Source organism: Esox lucius, chromosome 17, assembly GCF_011004845.1.
Source record: "Esox lucius isolate fEsoLuc1 chromosome 17, fEsoLuc1.pri, whole genome shotgun sequence".
Classification (NCBI taxonomy): Eukaryota; Metazoa; Chordata; class Actinopteri; order Esociformes; family Esocidae; genus Esox; species Esox lucius.
This window is the reverse complement of record NC_047585.1, coordinates 48,186,632-48,205,995: the sequence shown is the minus strand read 5'-3', so window position 1 is coordinate 48,205,995 and position 19,364 is coordinate 48,186,632. Positions and strand designations below refer to the sequence as shown.

Here is a 19,364-nt window from a genome sequence, read left to right as displayed (position 1 = left end):
ACCACCTCTCATTGTTCCTGTTCCCCAAGTATTTACCCCTCATCAAATGGCTGAAACCATCAGTGAGGTCAGTGGGAGCAGACTCACTTCTGCAGCACTTCTACTACACACAGACTGGAGTTTGTTTGCCACTAAAGCCACCCTTGACTCCGATACAGACATTGAAACATATGCTTCCTCCATTCTGGATTACACCAACACTTATCGACCAAAGAACCCTAGCCCCACAGCCAACGACGTTTCCATCACCGACGAGTTAACAAGGTTCTACGCACGCTTCGACAGGGACAACAAAGATCCAGCCTTTAAAGCTGAACCCCCCTTCCCCCAGCCTGCACTGAGCAGGGTGAATGCCACCAAGGCCGCTGTTTCTGATGGCGTCCCCGGGCGTGTGCTCAGAGCATGGGCTAGGGAGCTGGCCGAAGTCTTCACTGATATTTTCAACCTGGAACTGGCCCAGGCGGTTGTTCCAACGTGCTTCAAGACCGCAAACATTGTGCCAGGACCGAAGCAGTCGGCTGATTCTAGCCTGAATGACTTTTGACTTGTTGCACTCACACCCACAATCATGAAGTGCTTCAAAAAACTAGTTCTGACCCACCTTAAGTCCTGCCTCCCCCCAAAATTGGATCCCTATCAGTTTGATATAAGACGCCATCTCCACAGCTTTACACGCTGCCCTGACCCATCTGGACAAAAACCAACACCTATGTGAGAATGCTGTTCATAGACTTTAGCTCAGCATTCAACACGCTCATCCCCTCTAGGCTGGTCAACAAATTCCATGATCTAGGGATATACTAAGGTGTATGTAAACCTTCGACTGTAATTGTATGGCCAGGTTTCTAACCACCCGGTTTATGATATGCTGTACAAGGCTGGTTTCCCCAGAAACAATAATCCTTGGTTTAGGAAGAGGCTTTAAATCTATTTGTGAAACATCTTAAAAGAGAAATACCTTATTGTAAATGTAAATAGCTTAAAGATGAATCCAGTCAGACAGAACTCCTCAGTAGCAGCTTTAATTACTCTGCTGCTTCTCAGTTCTATTAAATCAATGCAGTATTTCTATCCATTTAGTTCCTTTTAGTGCATAGTTGATCCTAGGGATTTATGGCTGGTTTTGATATGTTCAACTGGTCTTTTGACCAATCCACAAATAAATGTTCACATAATATCTATTCCAGTGCTCATCTGATTGGTCAAAGTGTGAAAAAATATCTGAATTGGGCTGCCTGTGTAAACAGTCTAAGCCTCATTAAAACTGCAGGGGTCCACACATCAGGCAGCTGCTCAATCCAACAGTGTTTTATGTCATTTGCAAGGGGCCCATCCCCAACCCTTCAGGACCCATTTCAGTTTCAAACCTGGCAGGATCAAGCCTTGGCTGCTTTCACACGTTTCCAGGGCAGATTAGACTGTAAAATGTAGCCAGCTTGTCGTCCACTAGAGGCTGATTAGGGGAGGAGGCTGGATGTGTTTGACACCATGTGTTCTGTTTCAGACATTATTATCACCTCCTCCTTCCCAAATTGGGTTCCACCAGTCACCTGAGAAATCGTTCCTATTTTATAAAGGCAATAAAATGCCTTAATGGAGTTGTGATGTGACTTCTGTGATATTCACAGACATTTTCTCTGAAAGGCTCCAACTATAAAATTCCACACACCTGCTAGAGCTGTTCCTGTCTGTCTGTCTTTCTATTTGAAAATGTTACTAGCTTGTTTCCAAGGATTTAACAGATAGTATTGTTGTTAGATACAGTCTCAGTGTTTGTTTGTTGTTTGCTTCTGCAAATATGTTGACCCTGAACTAATATAGACCCCCCGACCACCCCGATCTCTCTGTTCCCTCGCATGTTGGAATCCAGCAATTAGTGTATTGGCTGCTGTCCATTTCTTTAGTTTTTCACAGCTGACACAGTCTCAATTTCACAGTAATTCCCTCTTTCGCTATATCACTACACATGATTTGTATGCCCCACTCCCAGTCCTACACACTCTCTCTCCCACACACACACACACACTAATACGTCCACACACACACACCACTCTGTCTTTGCAGACAGGCAGCTCATCCCTCCACTTACTGAGGGAGATTACATTCATGTGATTGGCATTAAATCAATAATGACTTCAGCCAGACATTTCATTACAACTGGGATGAGAGAACACTTAAGGATATGAGCATACAGAGAGCCACTATAGTCAACATACACACATTCACAGAGGGAAAACACCATTGAAAACACACACACACACACACACACACACACTACTGCTACTAACTGGTATCCCATAATGCACTGCTACAGGCTTCTCAGTGGACTCGGCTAAGGGCATAATGAGTCGTAGTGAGCTGACCTTCGTTGCGGGGGCTCCGCGAGCCAATCACACTGGGGCCGTAGTGCTGCTGCGTAAAGACAATGTGTACCGCCTGGTGCCACAGCACCTCCTCTGGGGAGAGGAGCTGGCCTCCTCCTTTGGCTACTCTGTAGCTACAGCTGACCTCAACAATGATGGGTAAGAGTCACCTCACCTCTACTACTGTTGATCTGGACACCAGCAAGTACAGCTGCTGCTTCAATAGGGGAATGTATGGAAAAATACTGGCCATAACTCAAGGCCAATTAAACTTTCCAGTTCAATAGGGGAATGTATGGAACAATACTGGCCATAAATCAAGGCCAATTAAATTTCCCAATTCCCAGTTCAAGAGTTTTCTGGCATAGGGAGGGACCTGGGAAAGGGTTAGGAAATTATTGATGTGACAAATGTTGATGATTTAAGCACAAAAATCCATCCTACCTTGTTGTCTCTCAGTTGGACAGACCTGATTGTAGGAGCCCCAAACTACTTTGACCGGAAGGCGGAGATCGGAGGTGCTGTGTACGTTTTCCTTAATCCATTTGGTAACTGGGAGTATGCTCGGCCAATCAGGCTCAACGGAACCTACGACTCCATGTTTGGACTGAGCGTCAATAATGTGGGAGACCTGGACAAGGACGGATATGACGGTACAGATGCATTAATCCAATCAAATTAAAATGTATTTCAAGAAATTAAATTTCATCTGTTTAGTGAGAGGACTGAGTAACTGTCTTCAATGGCACCTTATTCAATATATACAGTTGTGCTCATAAGTTTGCATACCCTGGCAGAAATTGTGAAATCTTAGCTTTGATTTTGAAAATATGACTGATCATGCCAAAAACTGTCTTTTATTTAAAGATAGTGATCATATGAAGCCATGTATTATCAGATAGTTGCTTGGCCCTTTTTAAATCATAATGATAACAGAAATCCCCCAAATGGCCTTGATCAAAAGTTTACATACCCTTGAATGTTTGACCTTGTTACAGACACACAAGGTGATACACACAGGTTAAAATGGCAATTAAAGGTGAATTTTCCACACCTCTGGCTTTTTAAACTGCTATTAATGTCTGTGTATAAATAGTCAATGTGATTGTTAACTCTCACGTGGATGCACTGAGCAGGTTAGATACTGAGCCATGGGGAGCAGAAAATAACTGTCAAATGACCTGCAAAACAAGGTAATGGAACTTTTAAAGATGGAGAAGGATGTAAAAAGATATCCAAAGCTTTGCAAATGCCAATCAGTACTGTTCAATCACTTATTAAGAATTGTTGCCAGAAGAATTGTTCAGGATACAAGGAAAAATCCACAGGTAACCTCAGGAGAAATACAGGCTGCTCTGGAAAATGTTGGTGTGGTTGTTTCAAGGAGCACAATACAACAATATTGAACAAAAAGGAGCTGCATGGTTGTGTTGCCACAAAGAAGCCTTTACTGCGCCAATGCCACAAAAAAGCCCAGTTACAACATGCCTGACAACACCTTGACAAGCCTCATAGCTTCTGGCACAGTAATTTGGAGTGACGAGACCAAAATAGAGCTTTATGATCACAACCATAAGCAATATGTTTGGAGAGGGGTCTACAAGGCCTTTAGTGAACAGAATACCATGAAGCATGTTGGTGGCTCACTGATTTTTTGGGAGGGGGTGTGAGCTCTCAAGGCACAAGGAATCTTGTGAAAATTGATGGCAAGATGAATGCAGCATGTTATCAGAAAATACTGGCAGACAATTTGCATTCTTCTGCACGAAAGCTGCACATGGGATGCTCTTCGATTTTCCAGCACGACAATGACCCTAAGCACTAGGCCAAGTTGACCCTCCAGTGGTTACAGCAGAAAAACTCGAAGATTCTGGAGTGGCCATCACAGTCTCCTGCCTTTAATATCATCCAGCCACTCTGGGGGGGATATCAAACCTGCAGTTGACCAAAGACCTGGAGGCATGACCTGGAGGCATTTTGCCAAGACATATGGGCAGCTATTCCACCTGCATTCATTCGGGGCCTCATAGTCAACTATTACAAAACATTGCACGCTGTCATTGATGCTAAAGGGGGCAATACACAGCATTAAGAACTAAGGGTATGCAGTCTTTTGAACAGGGGTCAGTTAATTTTTTTATTTGTTGCCATGTTTTGTTTTATGACTGTGCCATTCTGTTATGACCTACTGTTGAATGTGATTTACATAAGAAATAAAATACGTGTTTTGCCTGCTCACTCATGTTTTCTTTACAAATGGTACATATGTTACCAATTCTCCCAGGACATGCAAACTTTTGAGCACAACTGTAAGTCTTGCAAACTGCAGCCAAAACCGTATATTTATATATTCATATACATTTGTGTCATTATTAATAATCCCTGTGTCTTTTCAGACATCGCAGTTGGTGCTCCCTTTGATGGAGATGGCAAAGTTTTCATCTACAGAGGCACATCCTCAGGCATTGACACCAAGCCTTCGCAGGTGAGAGTTCACATTAATTAAATTCCAAATGCTTTATTGTCCATCCCATCCCCCTGGCATCATGATATATAACCTGCCCTACAGATTCTGGATGGGGTGAATGAAGGGGTGAAGAGGTTTGGGTACTCCATCTCAGGAGGCATGGACATGGATGGGAACCTGTACCCAGACCTGGCAGTGGGCTCGCTCGGTGATAAGATGGTTCTGTATAGGTCTCGCCCAGTCATTCACGTTACACGGGACATATTGATCGAACCACAGCAGTACATTGACTTGAATCAGCACAACTGCAAAGGCAGAGATGGAGTGTGGTAAGTTTCGATATGAGAGAGTCCATCTGTTATCAATTTCTAAAAACACAGTTCAGAGCATGGCTGCAGGTCTCCTCAATAAAGTGATTGAAAGTGATAGACTGTAATGGATCAAAAACAGCCAGACAAGTGTTTTTCTGCTGCTGAGAATGATTGTCTGCTGTTGTCAGTGTGGAAGTCAAAGCGTGCTTCACCTTTACTGCATATCCAGAGACCTACTCCCCCGACATCAGTGAGTCATGCCTCTCCATTTTCTGTTTACTAGCACCTTTGTGCTATACGCTGAGATTATCCCTGTGGGGGGGTCATTGAACTGACAGCCATCCTTCCCTCCCCCTTCTTCCCTTTCTCCCTGCTCCTAGCTCTGGTCATACTCTTTGAGGCCGATACTGAGCGCAGGAAGCTGGGCCTTCCCCATCGTGTTAGCTTCCTGGGTCGAAGTGCACACGGGCTTGAGTTCACTCACACTGACGAGGTGGAGTTGAAAGGTCAACGCCACCCCGCCTGCCAGAGGGCCACTTTCCAACTTCATGTATGACAACATTTATGAAAAATGTATCAAATATTTATTTTAGCTGAACTGAAAATAATTCCCAAATGTAATGCAGCGATATAAACCCAACTGTAATGCAGCGATAAAGACCCATTCATTCCCATCTTGAATCTGTGTGAGTAACTGATCATTTGTAATATATATAATAATTGCAGGATATTTTCTGGTGCAGGATAATATCCGTGACAAACTTCGTCCTATCTCCCTGGTCATCACCCACACCATTCGACCCCCCATAATCTCTCCAGACACCAACCGACAGGAGAGAGACACACTACCCCCAATTTTGAGTGTTGCTACTTCCAATGTCCTGCACTCTGAGGTCTGTTTGAATCCCCATCAATAGTCTATCATCTTTCAGATATGTTTCTATACAGGTTAAGTAAATATATTTGTCTCTGTCTCTCTCTGTCAGGTGAATTTCCTGAGGGAAGGCTGTGGTGATGATAAGATTTGTCAGAGCAACCTGAAGTTGACCTATCAGTTTGGAACTCGACCTCCTACCTCAAACCTCTTCACACCTTTGCCAAAGTTAGTTCAAAAGCATCTTTCTTCCCTCATCCCCCATTTCCAGAGTTTAGCAATTTCATTAGAAGTTTACTCTGATATAATAATCAGAAGGTGACCATCAATTAGCCATCAAGCCCAAAATGTCCATTTGGTGCGTAAAAACGATATAGTGTACAAAAGAATACCTGAGATACAAAAATACAGGGAAAAGTGATTGTGTGGAGGTCGTATAAAAACCTTAACTATTTTGCCTCCTGGACCAATGTTTTCTACAGATGCAATAAATGCTATTTAATAGAGGATTTACCCAAGTAGTTTTCCCAGAGGAGAACATAATTTTATAGGAGCCTTGTTCTACAATTATAATTCCACCTATTTGCTGCAATTTAAACAAAAACTACAGCATCTGAATCAAGGAATGGTTTGACCTTTCATGGCCTAATGGTCACAGGCCTGGCGCCAGGATGAAGTGACTGAGGGCGCAGTAAAAAATGGCGAGGGAGCTAATCTTTTTTTTGGCTATTTTTCTATAGGGTATTTAAAACTTAAACTGGGGGGCAGAAAATACAACTGAGGGAGCTCATCTTTTTTGGGGTATTTTTCTATAAGGTATTCAACCGAAGGGGCTAACCCCCATCTTGCTCCCTTGTGGCGCTGAGCCTGAATGATAGCCTCATGGTCATCTGATAGCCTAATGGTCATGTGATAGCCTCATGGTCTTGTGATAGCCTCATGGTCATGTGATAGCCTCATGGTCTTGTGATAGCCTCATGATCATCTAATAGCCTAATGGTCATCTAATAGCCTAATGGTCATCTAATAGCCTAATGGTCATGAGGTGCTGTATCTTAGCTGTCAGTCAAACTCAGCCATATTTAAACTAACATGGAAGAATCTAGAATCTCAATCTTCCAAGATCCTAACCTCTCTACTTCTCTTTTATTCCAGGGATGAGGAGGACATGGCTGTATTTTCTTTATCCGACCAGCGGTCTGTGGTATTGGAGGTGACCATCACCAACATGCCCTCTGACCCTGTTAACCCAGAGGCGGACGGGGATGATGCCCATGCTGCCCAGCTACTAGTCAACCTGCCGGACACCCTGTCCTACACTGGCTTCAGGGGACAGCAGGTAGACACACATCCTGTCCTACGCTGGCTTCAGGGGAAAGTAGGTACACACACACCCTGTCCTACTCTGACTTCAGGGGACAGCAGGAACAAACACACCCTGTCCAATGCTGACTTCAGGGGACAGCAGGTACACACACACCCTGTCCTACTCTGACTTCAGGGGACAGCAGGTACACACACACCCTGTCCTACTCTGACTTCAGGGGACAGCAGGTACACACACACCCTAGCGTACTCTGACTTCAGGGGACAGCAGGTACACACACACCCTGTCCTACTCTGACTTCAGGGGACAGCAGGTACACACACACCCTGTCCTACTCTGACTTCAGGGGACTACATCTGTTAGACATTGTTGGTTATATGACCAACCAGGAATAGCTGTGATGAAACTAGCGGTGTTTCCTGTTGTTAGGTGGTGTGTCAGGCCAACCAGAATGGTTCTCAGGCAGAGTGTGAGCTGGGAAACCCTCTGAAGAGAGACGCTACGCTGAAGTTCTATATCATCCTCAGCACCTCTGCTATCACCATAGAGACCACGGAACTCACTGTCAACCTCCTGCTGAATACGTAAGTCCTGACCTTTAATCTCAACACTTATAAATGAGCCAGTCTCCCGGCCTAGAACAGTCTAATGGTTATCATTTATGTTCATACTGTATAGTACAGTTCTTGATGAGGGTATTCATCTTGAATAAGCACAGCACCGTTTAAGCCACACTTCTGCTGTTTTCGATGATGTAATGTCTTACCTGAGTGTTTGTATGTGTGTGTGTGTGTGTGTGTGCTTTTCTCTTTTTAGAATCAGTGAACAGCAAGGCCTGGTCCCTGTCACAGCCATGGCTAAAGTCATCATAGAGCTTCCCCTGGCTGTCAGCGGGTGGGTACTGCACCTCATTGCTAAGGACAGGTTCCAATACTTCTATACTGTGTGTCATCACTAAGGACAGGTTCCAATACTTCTATACTGTGTGTCATCACTAAGGACAGGTTCCAATACCTCTGTACTGCACCTCATCGCTAAGGACAGGTTCCAATACTTCTATACTGCGTGTCATCACTAAGGACAGGTTCCAATACCTCTGTACTGCACCTCATCGCTAAGGACAGGTTCCAATACCTCTGTACTGCACCTCATCGCTAAGGACAGGTTCCAATACTTCTATACTGTGTGTCATCGCTAAGGACAGGTTCCAATACCTCTGTACTGCACCTCATCGCTAAGGACAGGTTCCAATACTTCTATACTGCATGTCATCACTAAGGACAGGTTCCAATACCTCTGTACTTCACCTCATCGCTAAGGAAAGGTCCCAAAATGTCTGTATTGCACCTCATCGCTAAGGAAAGGTCCCAATACTTCTGTATTGCACCTTAACACTAAGGACAGGTCCCAATTCTTCTGTACTGCGTCTCATCACTAAGGACAGGTTTGATGACTTATGTACATCATCTCATCACTAAGGACAGGTCCCAATACTTCTGTACTGCACCTCATCGCTAAGGACAGGTCCCAATACTTATGTATTGCACCTCATTGCTAAGGACAGGTCCCAATTCTTCTGTACTGCACCTCATTACTAAGGACAGGTCCCAATACTTATGTATTGCACCTCATCGCTAAGGACAGGTCCCAATTCTTCTGTACTGCACCTCATTGCTAAGGACAGGTCCCAATTCTTCTGTACTGCACCTCATTGCTAAGGACAGGTTTGATTACTTCTGTACTGTCTCATCACTGAGGAGAGGTCCCAATACTTCTGTACTGTACTATATTTCTTTCCTACCTCCCTTCAGTCTTTTTATTCTCCACCCTTTCCTTCTTTCCCTCTTTCCTTGAAAATCATAATTGATCTGGCATACCTGGATAGGAGAAGGCCTATATATACCATAGAACTGGGGCCTGTGATGTTTCATTTGACAGCCTATAAAGCATGGTGCCATGAGTCCCTATCCAGGAGCTGTCCCCTAACCCCCTGTCTGTGTTCCTGCTGTTCCAGTCTTGCCAGACCACATCAGCTCTTCTTCAGTGGAGCTGTGAAGGGTGAGAGTGCCATGGAGACTCTGGAGGATGTGGGGAGTGCTGTGGAGTTAGAGTTCACGGTGAGAGCAGAAGATATAAGAATCCAAAGATGACTTAGAACAATAGTGTCATACTGTAGCATGATGTCATTCTGTAACGTTATGTTATAGAGTAGTGTATTGGCTGTACGTTTGGATGACTTGTCAGATGTTAGGATGATGTAATACTGTAGTGTGATGTCACATTGTTGCATGATGATTATACATACATTAGACATTATTTAAAATGCTTTGATGTTTAAGGCCATGTAAATTAATTACAAATCTGGGACCTTATGTGTGACCATTTGGACATGTTTCAAAATAATAATGTGAAATTAATCATATTTGTTATTTAATTTAATCAATCCTCCATGTTTTGATCAGGTGACCAACACTGGCCCCTCCCTACAGACTCTTGGCTCAGCCTTCCTAAACATAATGTGGCCTCATGAGCTGTCCAATGGGAAGTGGCTCCTATACCCCACCGCTCTTCACTTCCAGGGACATCCAGGAACACAGTGTACCCCCCACACAGCCCTCAACCCACGCAGGTTCTCCCAGAGATCCCCTCTTGAGGACAAGCCACAGGCTGCAGGCTTAAAGGTATCTAGATGTTTAAACAGATCCATATTTAGATTTTGAATCCATGTAGGAACACCTGATTAATGGATTTCATTTTAATTTGTTATGGTGCAGTTATTGCAAATATCTGTATTTTTCTTTCTAAAATCATTTTATTTTCTGTTTTTGTAAGCAGCACAGAAGAAAAGGGAGATCCCACCCAGAGGAGGAAGGACATGTGATGACAAAGAGCAGTCTGGGTAGGACCACTCCAGCAGTGGCCGCCTCAGAGAGACGGAAGTCCCTCAAACTGGTGAGGAACGGGAAGTAGATTGCCAGGGATATAAACCAATGAAAAAACATCAAAGCACCCCTTTTTAATGTAATTGCATAGTAGTAGCAATAGCAATGTATACTAAACATATCCTGGGAAAACTGAATCCCAGCTATTCTGTGAGTTTTATTGAATACTAACTCTGCTATTTTCATGGCTCATCCTCATCTCCAGGACTGCTTGCTGGGTTCAGCACATTGTGTCCTTCTCCAGTGTCCTCTCCACAGCTTCTCAGGCTCTGCAGTCCTCAGGATCCAGGGACGCTTGTGGAACAGCACCTTCCTGGAGGTAAAAACAACAACAACAATATTACCTCCCATTGTGTGCAATTTGGGGGAATCACAAAATCTTTTTTCATATCATTCAATATCAAAAAATACCACAACACTAGGAATAGTAATTTAGTTAATACGTACTGTTATATACAAAAACTGTACCAAAATGTGGTTGACTTCTGGGCTAACCCTAAGTACTGTTATATACAAAACCTGTACCCAAATGTGGTTGACTTCTGGGCTAACTTGAGTGCAGTGCTATTCAATAATACCTTGGAATGTTTTCAGGTAGAGTCAGTTGAAAAACATTGTCATGTATTATTAAATGACATCACGCATGAGTAAACACAGGACAGGGCTTTTCCACTAACAAATCTGGAACTTTCATACTGTGTTAGAAAATGTCTTACACAGTCCACAGTAAAAGATTAGTTTGACTAATCAACTAACAATACTCAAACTCATGCCTAAATAATACTTATCATAAAGTTATATGTAAAATGAAGGTACTTTTTTGCATAATATTTTAGAATGCTGACATTTGACTAAAGACAGACCGATCAGTATGTGCAAAATAAAATCAATAATCAGATTTGTTGACTTTAGCAGGTGATTACTCTGCTATGCGATGTGGTGACAGACGCCTAGATATGAAATATTACTCAGACGCTGCGTAACGTTTAAAACTCAACTGGGGGCCAGTCCTCTTCTGGTTGTAAGAGGAGCCAGACTCTGAGGGGGGCCAGTCCTCTTCTGGTTGTAAGAGGAGCCAGACTCTGAGGGGGGCCAGTCCTCTTCTGGTTGTAAGAGGAGCCAGACTCTGAGGGGGGCCAGTCCTCTTCTGGTTGTAAGAGGAGCCAGACTCTGAGGGGGGCCAGTCCTCTTCTGGTTGTAAGAGGAGCCAGACTCTGAGGGGGGCCATAACTCTTCTGGTTATGCTCGTTAATTATAAGGGTACTTTACCTTTTTGAAACATATATATTTTGGTGTTTGATAGAATTGAACCTTGTTTCAACCTGGTTCTAACGAGTGTCCTTCTTCCTGACATTTTCGTGATCTTGGATGCCTGCATTTATAAGATCTTTACTTACATAAGATCACAATGTTTTATTTTAATTGTCTACACTCCTCTAAAACAATCAGGACAAAGTACACATTAGCACCACCAGATATGAACTGTCTCTGTATGGCCTTTCATATGCAAATATTTTTATTTAAAATAATAAACGTGCACATTGATCAAAGAAACACAAAGAGAACCTTTAAACGCTCAACCTTTAAACAGTGTCCATTATTGCATGAGACTGTCTGCTAAATCACTAAAATGACAGATGTAAATGTCACTGTCATAACTGCAGTCTAGACTTCATGGCTTGACAAACATCCCTATGTAACACCTAAGGCAGGCCTATATAATATTAGTAGCTGAATTTGTATCTATGAACCATTAATTTTGAAAAGGCATTTTGAAGAGCAATCAGACAATCACAGACTGTAACTACGGCAACATGAAGGAATAGACAGATTTCTACCGCAAATGTACGTTATATCATCAGACTTAGTCCTAACCGTGACCATGAGTCAAAGGAGTTGGCCTAGGCACATACAGTGGATATAAAAAGTCTACACACCATTGTTAAAATGCCAGGTTTTTGTGATGTAAAAGAATGAGAGAAAGATAAATCATGTCAGAACTTTCTCCACTCTTAATGTGACCTATAATGTGAACAATTCAATTGAAACAAGCTGAAATCTTCAAGGGGGACAAATGAAAATAAAAAAGCGTACAATAACCTGGTTGCATAAGTATGAACACCCTCTTATAACTGGGGATGTGGGGATGTGGATGTGTTCAGAATTAACCAATCACGTTCAAACTTATATTAAATGGAAGTCATTACACACCTGCCATCATTTAACCCTTGGTAGCCTATGGGGCTTTCGGCCGGATTTCATTACTGGGACATTTTGGGTCCTAGATTCATTTCTGTAACAGATACAACCTATTATGATGTATCCTGGTAATACCAACCCCTCTGGCTACAATAAAAACACATAAAAACAGACTTCTGGGTCACTATTTATAAAACTCATCTGTTTGAAAGGCAAAAAAATTGTTTTCGGAAAACATTTCTGCCATTCAGCATCAAGATTTTTTTTTTAAAGCATTATGAGATTTTGTGTCAATGGTATTTCCTCATACTTTCATGCCTTTACTATCAAATTACACTGTAATTGGGTTGAAAATAATGAAATAATTATATAATAGAAGGTAAAAAATATAGGCACCCCCAAAAAATGTGGTTCTTCAACCTAGAAATGAAACACTATAAAATGAAAGATTATAAAGCAATATAACGGTTCCTTTAGGTGTAATGACACAAAACAGATTATAAAGCACTAGATCGCTAGTTACGTTTGGACTTATATATTTTATAAAGTTGGTAAAAATTACCAACTTCTTCCCAAAAACTCAAGAACATCCCCATACTATTTTGACTAAATATTTATTTTTATATCTTATAGATAATACAAACGATGTTTTATGGTTCAAAACATCATATATAGTGATGTACACGCTTGTAATATTTATTCTGGTGTACACATGAGCCTTTCTAAGATGCATTGGCAATGTCGTTGCCTGGTGAAAAGTTCTCATAGCAACCCAAACTATACAACTATACAACCCATATTATACACGGAAAACCCCAATTATACACGGAAAAAGGAAAGTGGCTACAAATAATTCAGGAAAGTGGCTACAAATAATATACCATTGGAATCGGACGATTATGGCGAATCTATTTTTCGAAATATTTATGCAAATGAGCACTGTCCGCAGTATCGCGGATGTCGACTATGGATGGTTAAAGTGACTCTGATTAATCACAAATAAAGTTCAGCTGTTTTCCTGACATTTTCTTAGTTGCATCTCAGAGCAAAAGCCTTGGTCCGCAGAGAGCCTCCAAAGCATGAGAGGGATTGCATTGTTGAAAGATATCAGTCAGGAGAAGGGTACAAAAGAATTTCCAAGGCATTAGATATACCATGGAACACAATGAAGACAGTCATCATCAAGTGGAGAAAATATGGCACAACAGAGATATTACCAAGAACTGGACGTCCCTTCAAAATTGATGAAAAGATGAGAAGAAACTGGTCATGGAGGCTTCCAAGAGGCCTACAGCAACATTTAAGGAACTGCAGGAATTTTCTGATGATCTGAAGAGGGCTGTGCACAGGAAATGTCTTCGCAATCTGACATATTTGGAGCACTTTTGCAAAGAGTGAGTAAATATTTCCACATCAAGATGTGCCATGCTAATAGACTCCTACCCAAAAAGACTGAGTGCTGTAATAAAATCAAAAGGTGCTTCAACAAAGTATTAGTTTAAGGGTGTGCACACTTATGCAACCAGGTTATTGTGTTGTTGTTTTTTCCCCTCAAAGATTTCAGTTTGCTTTTCAATTGAATTGTTCACATTATAGGTCACATTAAAGGTGGAAAAAGTTCTGACATGATTTATCTTTGTCTCATTCTTTTACATCACAAGAACCTGGCATTTTAACAGGGGTGTGTAGACTTTTTATATCCACTGTACATACCTTCTCGTACTACAATAACAATCAATCAAAATCACATCAGTAGTTGTCATAAAGTTCTTAAAAAGATACCAGCCCGAAACCTCAAAGAACAAACAAACAAAAGAAACTGAGGAATACTAGCAGTGATCTCTTTCTCTCTTCCTCACCCTCCTCTAACACTCTCTCACTTCCTGTATCTCTCTTCACCTCCCTCTCTATCCCAGTTAGCTTAATTTTAAGGTTACGATTATGTCAGATTTCTTAGTTAGGCTAAGATTAATATTGTTAAGGTAAAGACTGTGAGTTTTAATATTAAGGTAAAGACTGTTTCATGGATTTCTCAGATATGTTGTTAAGGTAAAGACTGTTTCATTGATGTCTCAGTTGGATTTAATGTTATTGTTATGACTGTTTAATTGATGTCTCAGCTAGTTTTAATGTCAAGGTAAAGACTGTTTCATTGTTGTCTCAGCTAGTTATAATGTTATGGTAAATACTGTTTAATTGATGTCTCAGCTAGTTTTAATGTCAAGGTAAAGACTGTTTCATTGTTGTCTCAGCTAATTTTAATGTCAAGGTAAAGACTGTTTAATTGGTGTTTCAGCTAGTTTTAAGGTTATGACTGTTATTTATGTCTCCCCTTTAGGAGTTCCCCTCAGTCAGTGCTCTAGAGCTGCTTGTCAGAGCCAACATCACAGTGAAGTCCAGCATCAAACACCTGGTGCTGAACGATGCTGTGGCACAGGTAACAATTCCACAACCAGGCACTTCTATACCCACTCTAATCCTGACTCTAACCCTAGCCTCATCTGTAACTTTTATCTTTTGTTGTTCTGGGGTTCCATATCCTGTTGTGTTGTTGTCCTGTGATTCCATATCCTGTTGTGCTGTTGTCCTGTGATTCCATATACTGTTTTGTCATTGTTCTGTGATTCCATATCCTGTTGTGTTGTTGCTCTGTGATTCCATATTCCTGTTGTGTTGTTGTCCTGTGATTCCATATCCTATTGTGTTGTTGTCTTGTGATTCTATATCCTGTTGTGTCGTTGTTCTGTAATTCCATTTCTTGTTTTGTCATTGTTCTGTGATTCCATATCCTATTGTGCTGTTGTCCTGTGATTCCATATGTTTTGTCGTTGTTCTGTGATTCCATATCCTGTTGTGTTGTTGTCCTGTGATTCCATATCCTGTTGTGTCGTTGTTCTGTAATTCCATTTCTTGTTTTGTCATTGTTCTGTGATTCCATATCCTATTGTGCTGTTGTCCTGTGATTCCATATGTTTTGTCGTTGTTCTGTGATTCCATATCCTGTTGTGTTGTTGTCCTGTGATTCCATATCCTGTTGTGTCGTTGTTCTGTAATTCCATTTCTTGTTTTGTCATTGTTCTGTGATTCCATATCCTATTGTGCTGTTGTCCTGTGATTCCATATACTGTTGTGTTGTTGTCCTGTGATTCCATATCCTGTTGTGTTGTTGTCCTGTGATTCCATATCCTGTTGTGTCGTTGTTCTGTGATTCCATTTCATGTTTTGTCATTGTTCCGTGATTCCATATATTATTGTGCTGTTGTCCTGTGATTCCATATGATGTTGTGTCGTTGTTCTGTGATTCAATATCCTGTTGTGTCTTATTATGTGTTTCCATATCCTGTTGTGTCGTGTCCTGTTGTGTTAAACCTGCAGGTTCCTGTGATGATCTATCCAGAGATTGGCCTGACTGACCAGTACTGGGTCCCCTGGTGGTGGATCCTTATAGCCATCCTGGCTGGTATTCTGGTCCTAGCGCTGCTGGTCTGCCTAATGTGGAAGGTACAAAAATACACAGATCAGCCATTACATTATGACCACCTGACAGGTGAAGTGAATAACACTGATAATCACGTTATCATGGCACCTGTCAGTGGGTGGGATATATTAGGCAGCAAGTGAACATTCTGTCCTCAAAGTTCATGTGTTAGAAGCAGTAAAAATGGGCAAGTGTAAGGATCTGAGTAACTTTGAAAAGGTCCAAATTGTGATGGCTAGATGACTGGGTCAGAGCATCTCCGAAACTGCAGCCCTTGTGGGGTGTTCCCGATCTGCAGTGGTCAGTACCTATCAAAAGTGGTCCAAGGAAAGAAAAGCAGTGAAACAGCGACAGGATCATGGGTGGCCAAGGCTCATTGATGCACGTGGGGAGCCAAGGCTGGACCGTGTGGTCCCATCCAACAGACAAGCTACTATAGCTCAAATTGCTGTTAATGATGGTACTGATAGAAAGGTGTCAGAACACACAGTGCATCACAGTTGGTTGCATAAGGGGCTGCATAGCCACAGACCATTCAGGGTGCCCATGCTGATCCCTGTCCACTGCTGAAAGTGCCTACAATGGGCACCTGAGAATCAGAACTGGACCATGGAGCAATGGAAGAAGGTGGCATAGTCTGATAAATCATGTTTTCTTTTACATCACGTGGATGGTCGGGTGCATGTGCATCGCTTACCTGGAAAACACATGGCACCAAGATGCACTATGGGAAGTGCTTTGGGCAATGTTCTGCTGGGAAACCTTAGGTCCTGCCATTCATGTGGATGTTACTTTGACACGTACCACCTACCTGAGCATTGTTGCAGACCATGTGCACCCTTTCATGGGAACAGTGTTCCCTGATGGCATTGGCCTCTTTCAGCAGGATAATGCACCCTGCCACAAAGCAAAACATTTTCAGCAATGGTTTGAGGAACACAACAACGATTTCAAGGTGTTGACTTGATTCTCCAGATCTCAATCCAATAGAGCATATGTGGAATGTGCTGGACAAACAGGTCTGATCAATGGAGGCCCCAGCTCACAACTTACAGGACTTAAAGGATCTGCTGCTAATGTCTTGGTGCCAGATACCACAGCACACCTAGTGGAGGTCTAGAGGAGTCCATGCCTCGACGGGTCAGGGCTGTTATATCTTTTCAATCATTCAGTCTCAATATTTTGTGCATCGAATTGCAATGTTCAAATGAATGTTCCAAAGTAAGAAAATTTTCCCTGCTCTTAAGTTGACCTTTCTTCCATCTCTCTAAGATTCTTTATTTTTCAACAGTATTTTCATTCATTGTCCTTTTGCCCTTCCCTACACCTTTGGAGTAACTTCTCCTCCATCCCATTTTCCTCCCTTCCTCTCCCCCTTTCCACAACTCGTTCTTCTTCTCCTCTGCCCTCCTTCTTCCTTCTCCCCTCCCTCCTCTCTCTCCAACCCCAGTGTGGGTTCTTCAAGCGTAGTGAACAACGTCCTCAGTATGAGACAGAATACTACCGCGCCCATAAACACGTCCAGCCTTCTGAGGTGGAGAAGCAGGCGTCTGACCAATAAGCTGCAGCTTCCCCCTCCCCTCCCCTCCCCAGCGGTAAAGCACCCAGGCTTGCTCTTCACTGGCCAGCTGTGTGCTGTGTGCTGTGTGCTGTGTGCTGTGAGCTGTGTGCTGTGTGCTGTGAGCTGTGTGCTGTGAGCTGTGAGCTGTGTGCTGTGAGCTGTGTGCTGTGTGCTGTGAGCTGTGTGCTGTGTGCTGTGAGCTGTGTGCTGTGTGCTGTGAGCTGTGTGCTGTGAGCTGTGAGCTGTGTGCTGTGAGCTGTGAGCTGTGAGCTGTGTGCTGTGTGCTGTGAGCTGTGAGCTGTGTGCTGTGTGCTGTGAGCTGTGAGCTGTGAGCTGTGAGCTGTGAGCTGTGTGCTGTGAGCTGTGTGCTGTGTGCTGTGAGCTGTGTGCTGTGTGCTGTGAGCTATGAGCTGTGTGCTGTGAGCTGTGTGCTGTGAGCTGTGAGCTGTGTGCTGTGTGCTGTGAGCTGTGAGCTATGTGCTGTGAGCTGTGAGCTATGTGCTGTGAGCTATGTGCTGTGAGCTATGTGCTGTGTGCTATGAGCTGTGTGCTGTGAGCTGTGTGCTGTGAGCTGTTTGTTGTGAGCTGTGAGCTATGAGCTGTGTGCTATGAGCTGTGAGCTATTTGTTGTGAGCTGAGGCTTTGTTTTAACTGAAACAGTTCATCCTGGAGTTTAAGGAGTTTGCGATTTTGTGCTCTGAGGAGATTGTCCTTCTCATTTTGTTCATTAACATTCCCATTCTATCTGGTCTCCTGATTTCATTATTATGCCAGAATGAACTTGTTCGTTGTTTGGTTGTTCAAGAGTGGTGAAATTACGAGGATTTGCTGTATTTGGTGGGTTATATATTTTGCTTAGGTGTCACCAGTCTTTCCCCACTTTTTACACAAATAATGTTTGTTTTTACGTTTGTGGCACTTGCACAAAGTTTCAGAAAACTACATTTAAGGTATGACACATTTATGGATTGAAAAAAAAATTGCCTAAACATGGCAAGATTTAATTGTCTCTCCTTTTTGCCCCCTCCATATCCTCTTTTTGCCCCCTCCATATCCTCTTTTTGCCCCCTCTATATCCTCTTTTTGCCCCCTCTATATCCTCTTTTTGCCCCCTCTATATCCTCTTTTTGCCCCCTCTATATCCTCTTTTTGCCCCCTCTATATCCTCTCGCTCTTCTACTCTGTCTACCCCTTTCTGATCCTCTCTCTTCTCTCAGTGTGGTTTCTTCCGTCGGGCCCAGTATAAAGAGAAAGTGCCACAGTACCATGCAGTGAAGATTCCTCGTCAAGACAGGCCCCAGTTCCAGCAGAGTGAACACAAGGCAGAGATCCTCCAAAAGAAGGAGTGGGCCACACACTGGAGTGACGGGACCTCCTGATCATCAACAACATCAACTACAGCAAGGAGCTGAATGACAACAACCCAGTTCAACCCAATGGCATTCCCTTCCTCTGCAGTGGACAGACTGGCTGTGTCCCCACAATGTTGTTCACATTACGGCTTGTGTCCCAATTCTCCAACCCTCATCACAAGTGTGCAAGTATCCACTTCCAGAAATTGAGTTAACTATGGTGGAAACTCACTTGAGGGTGGATAATTATGACGATGTCTACGATATTACCATGTGAGTGTCCTGTATCATACTGTTAGAAAGACTGGACTAATATCCTGGTCTGCTACTGTTCACCGGCTAATTTATGTTATCAATACTATCACTTCACTCACCTACACAAAGGTGTGTGTGTCTAAGACTGATTAATGCCTTACCTACTGTACTGTAAGATTAAGAAGGGCAAAGAAACAGTCAAATGTTTATATATTACTGTATTTTTGTTCACCTA

General features: G+C 42.7%; 1 protein-coding gene across 6 annotated transcripts in view; it reads left to right on the top strand.

Moving 5' to 3' along the window:
- itga7 (integrin, alpha 7) overlaps positions 1-18,902 on the top strand; it is a 69,524-nt gene extending 50,622 nt beyond the window's left edge. For 4 of the 6 annotated variants that reach the window (XM_013131656.3, XM_013131654.3, XM_020044933.2 and 1 more), the window contains 18 exons: positions 2,315-2,522; positions 2,823-3,016; positions 4,760-4,848; positions 4,933-5,159; positions 5,330-5,391; positions 5,522-5,691; positions 5,885-6,034; positions 6,128-6,243; positions 7,171-7,354; positions 7,772-7,926; positions 8,159-8,236; positions 9,357-9,459; positions 9,805-10,023; positions 10,175-10,294; positions 10,490-10,603; positions 14,822-14,920; positions 15,859-15,984; positions 18,740-18,902. In XM_013131656.3, the coding sequence (XP_012987110.1) occupies positions 2,315-2,522; positions 2,823-3,016; positions 4,760-4,848; positions 4,933-5,159; positions 5,330-5,391; positions 5,522-5,691; positions 5,885-6,034; positions 6,128-6,243; positions 7,171-7,354; positions 7,772-7,926; positions 8,159-8,236; positions 9,357-9,459; positions 9,805-10,023; positions 10,175-10,294; positions 10,490-10,603; positions 14,822-14,920; positions 15,859-15,984; positions 18,740-18,901 (2,576 nt within the window). In that variant the 3' untranslated portion in view covers position 18,902. Of the gene's footprint in view, positions 1-2,314; positions 2,523-2,822; positions 3,017-4,759; positions 4,849-4,932; positions 5,160-5,329; positions 5,392-5,521; positions 5,692-5,884; positions 6,035-6,127; positions 6,244-7,170; positions 7,355-7,771; positions 7,927-8,158; positions 8,237-9,356; positions 9,460-9,804; positions 10,024-10,174; positions 10,295-10,489; positions 10,604-14,821; positions 14,921-15,858; positions 15,985-17,411; positions 17,557-18,739 lie in introns of all 6 variants that reach the window. The other 2 variants (XM_020044935.2, XM_020044934.2) reach the window with 2 other exon arrangements.
- The last annotated feature ends 462 nt before the right edge of the window (positions 18,903-19,364 follow it).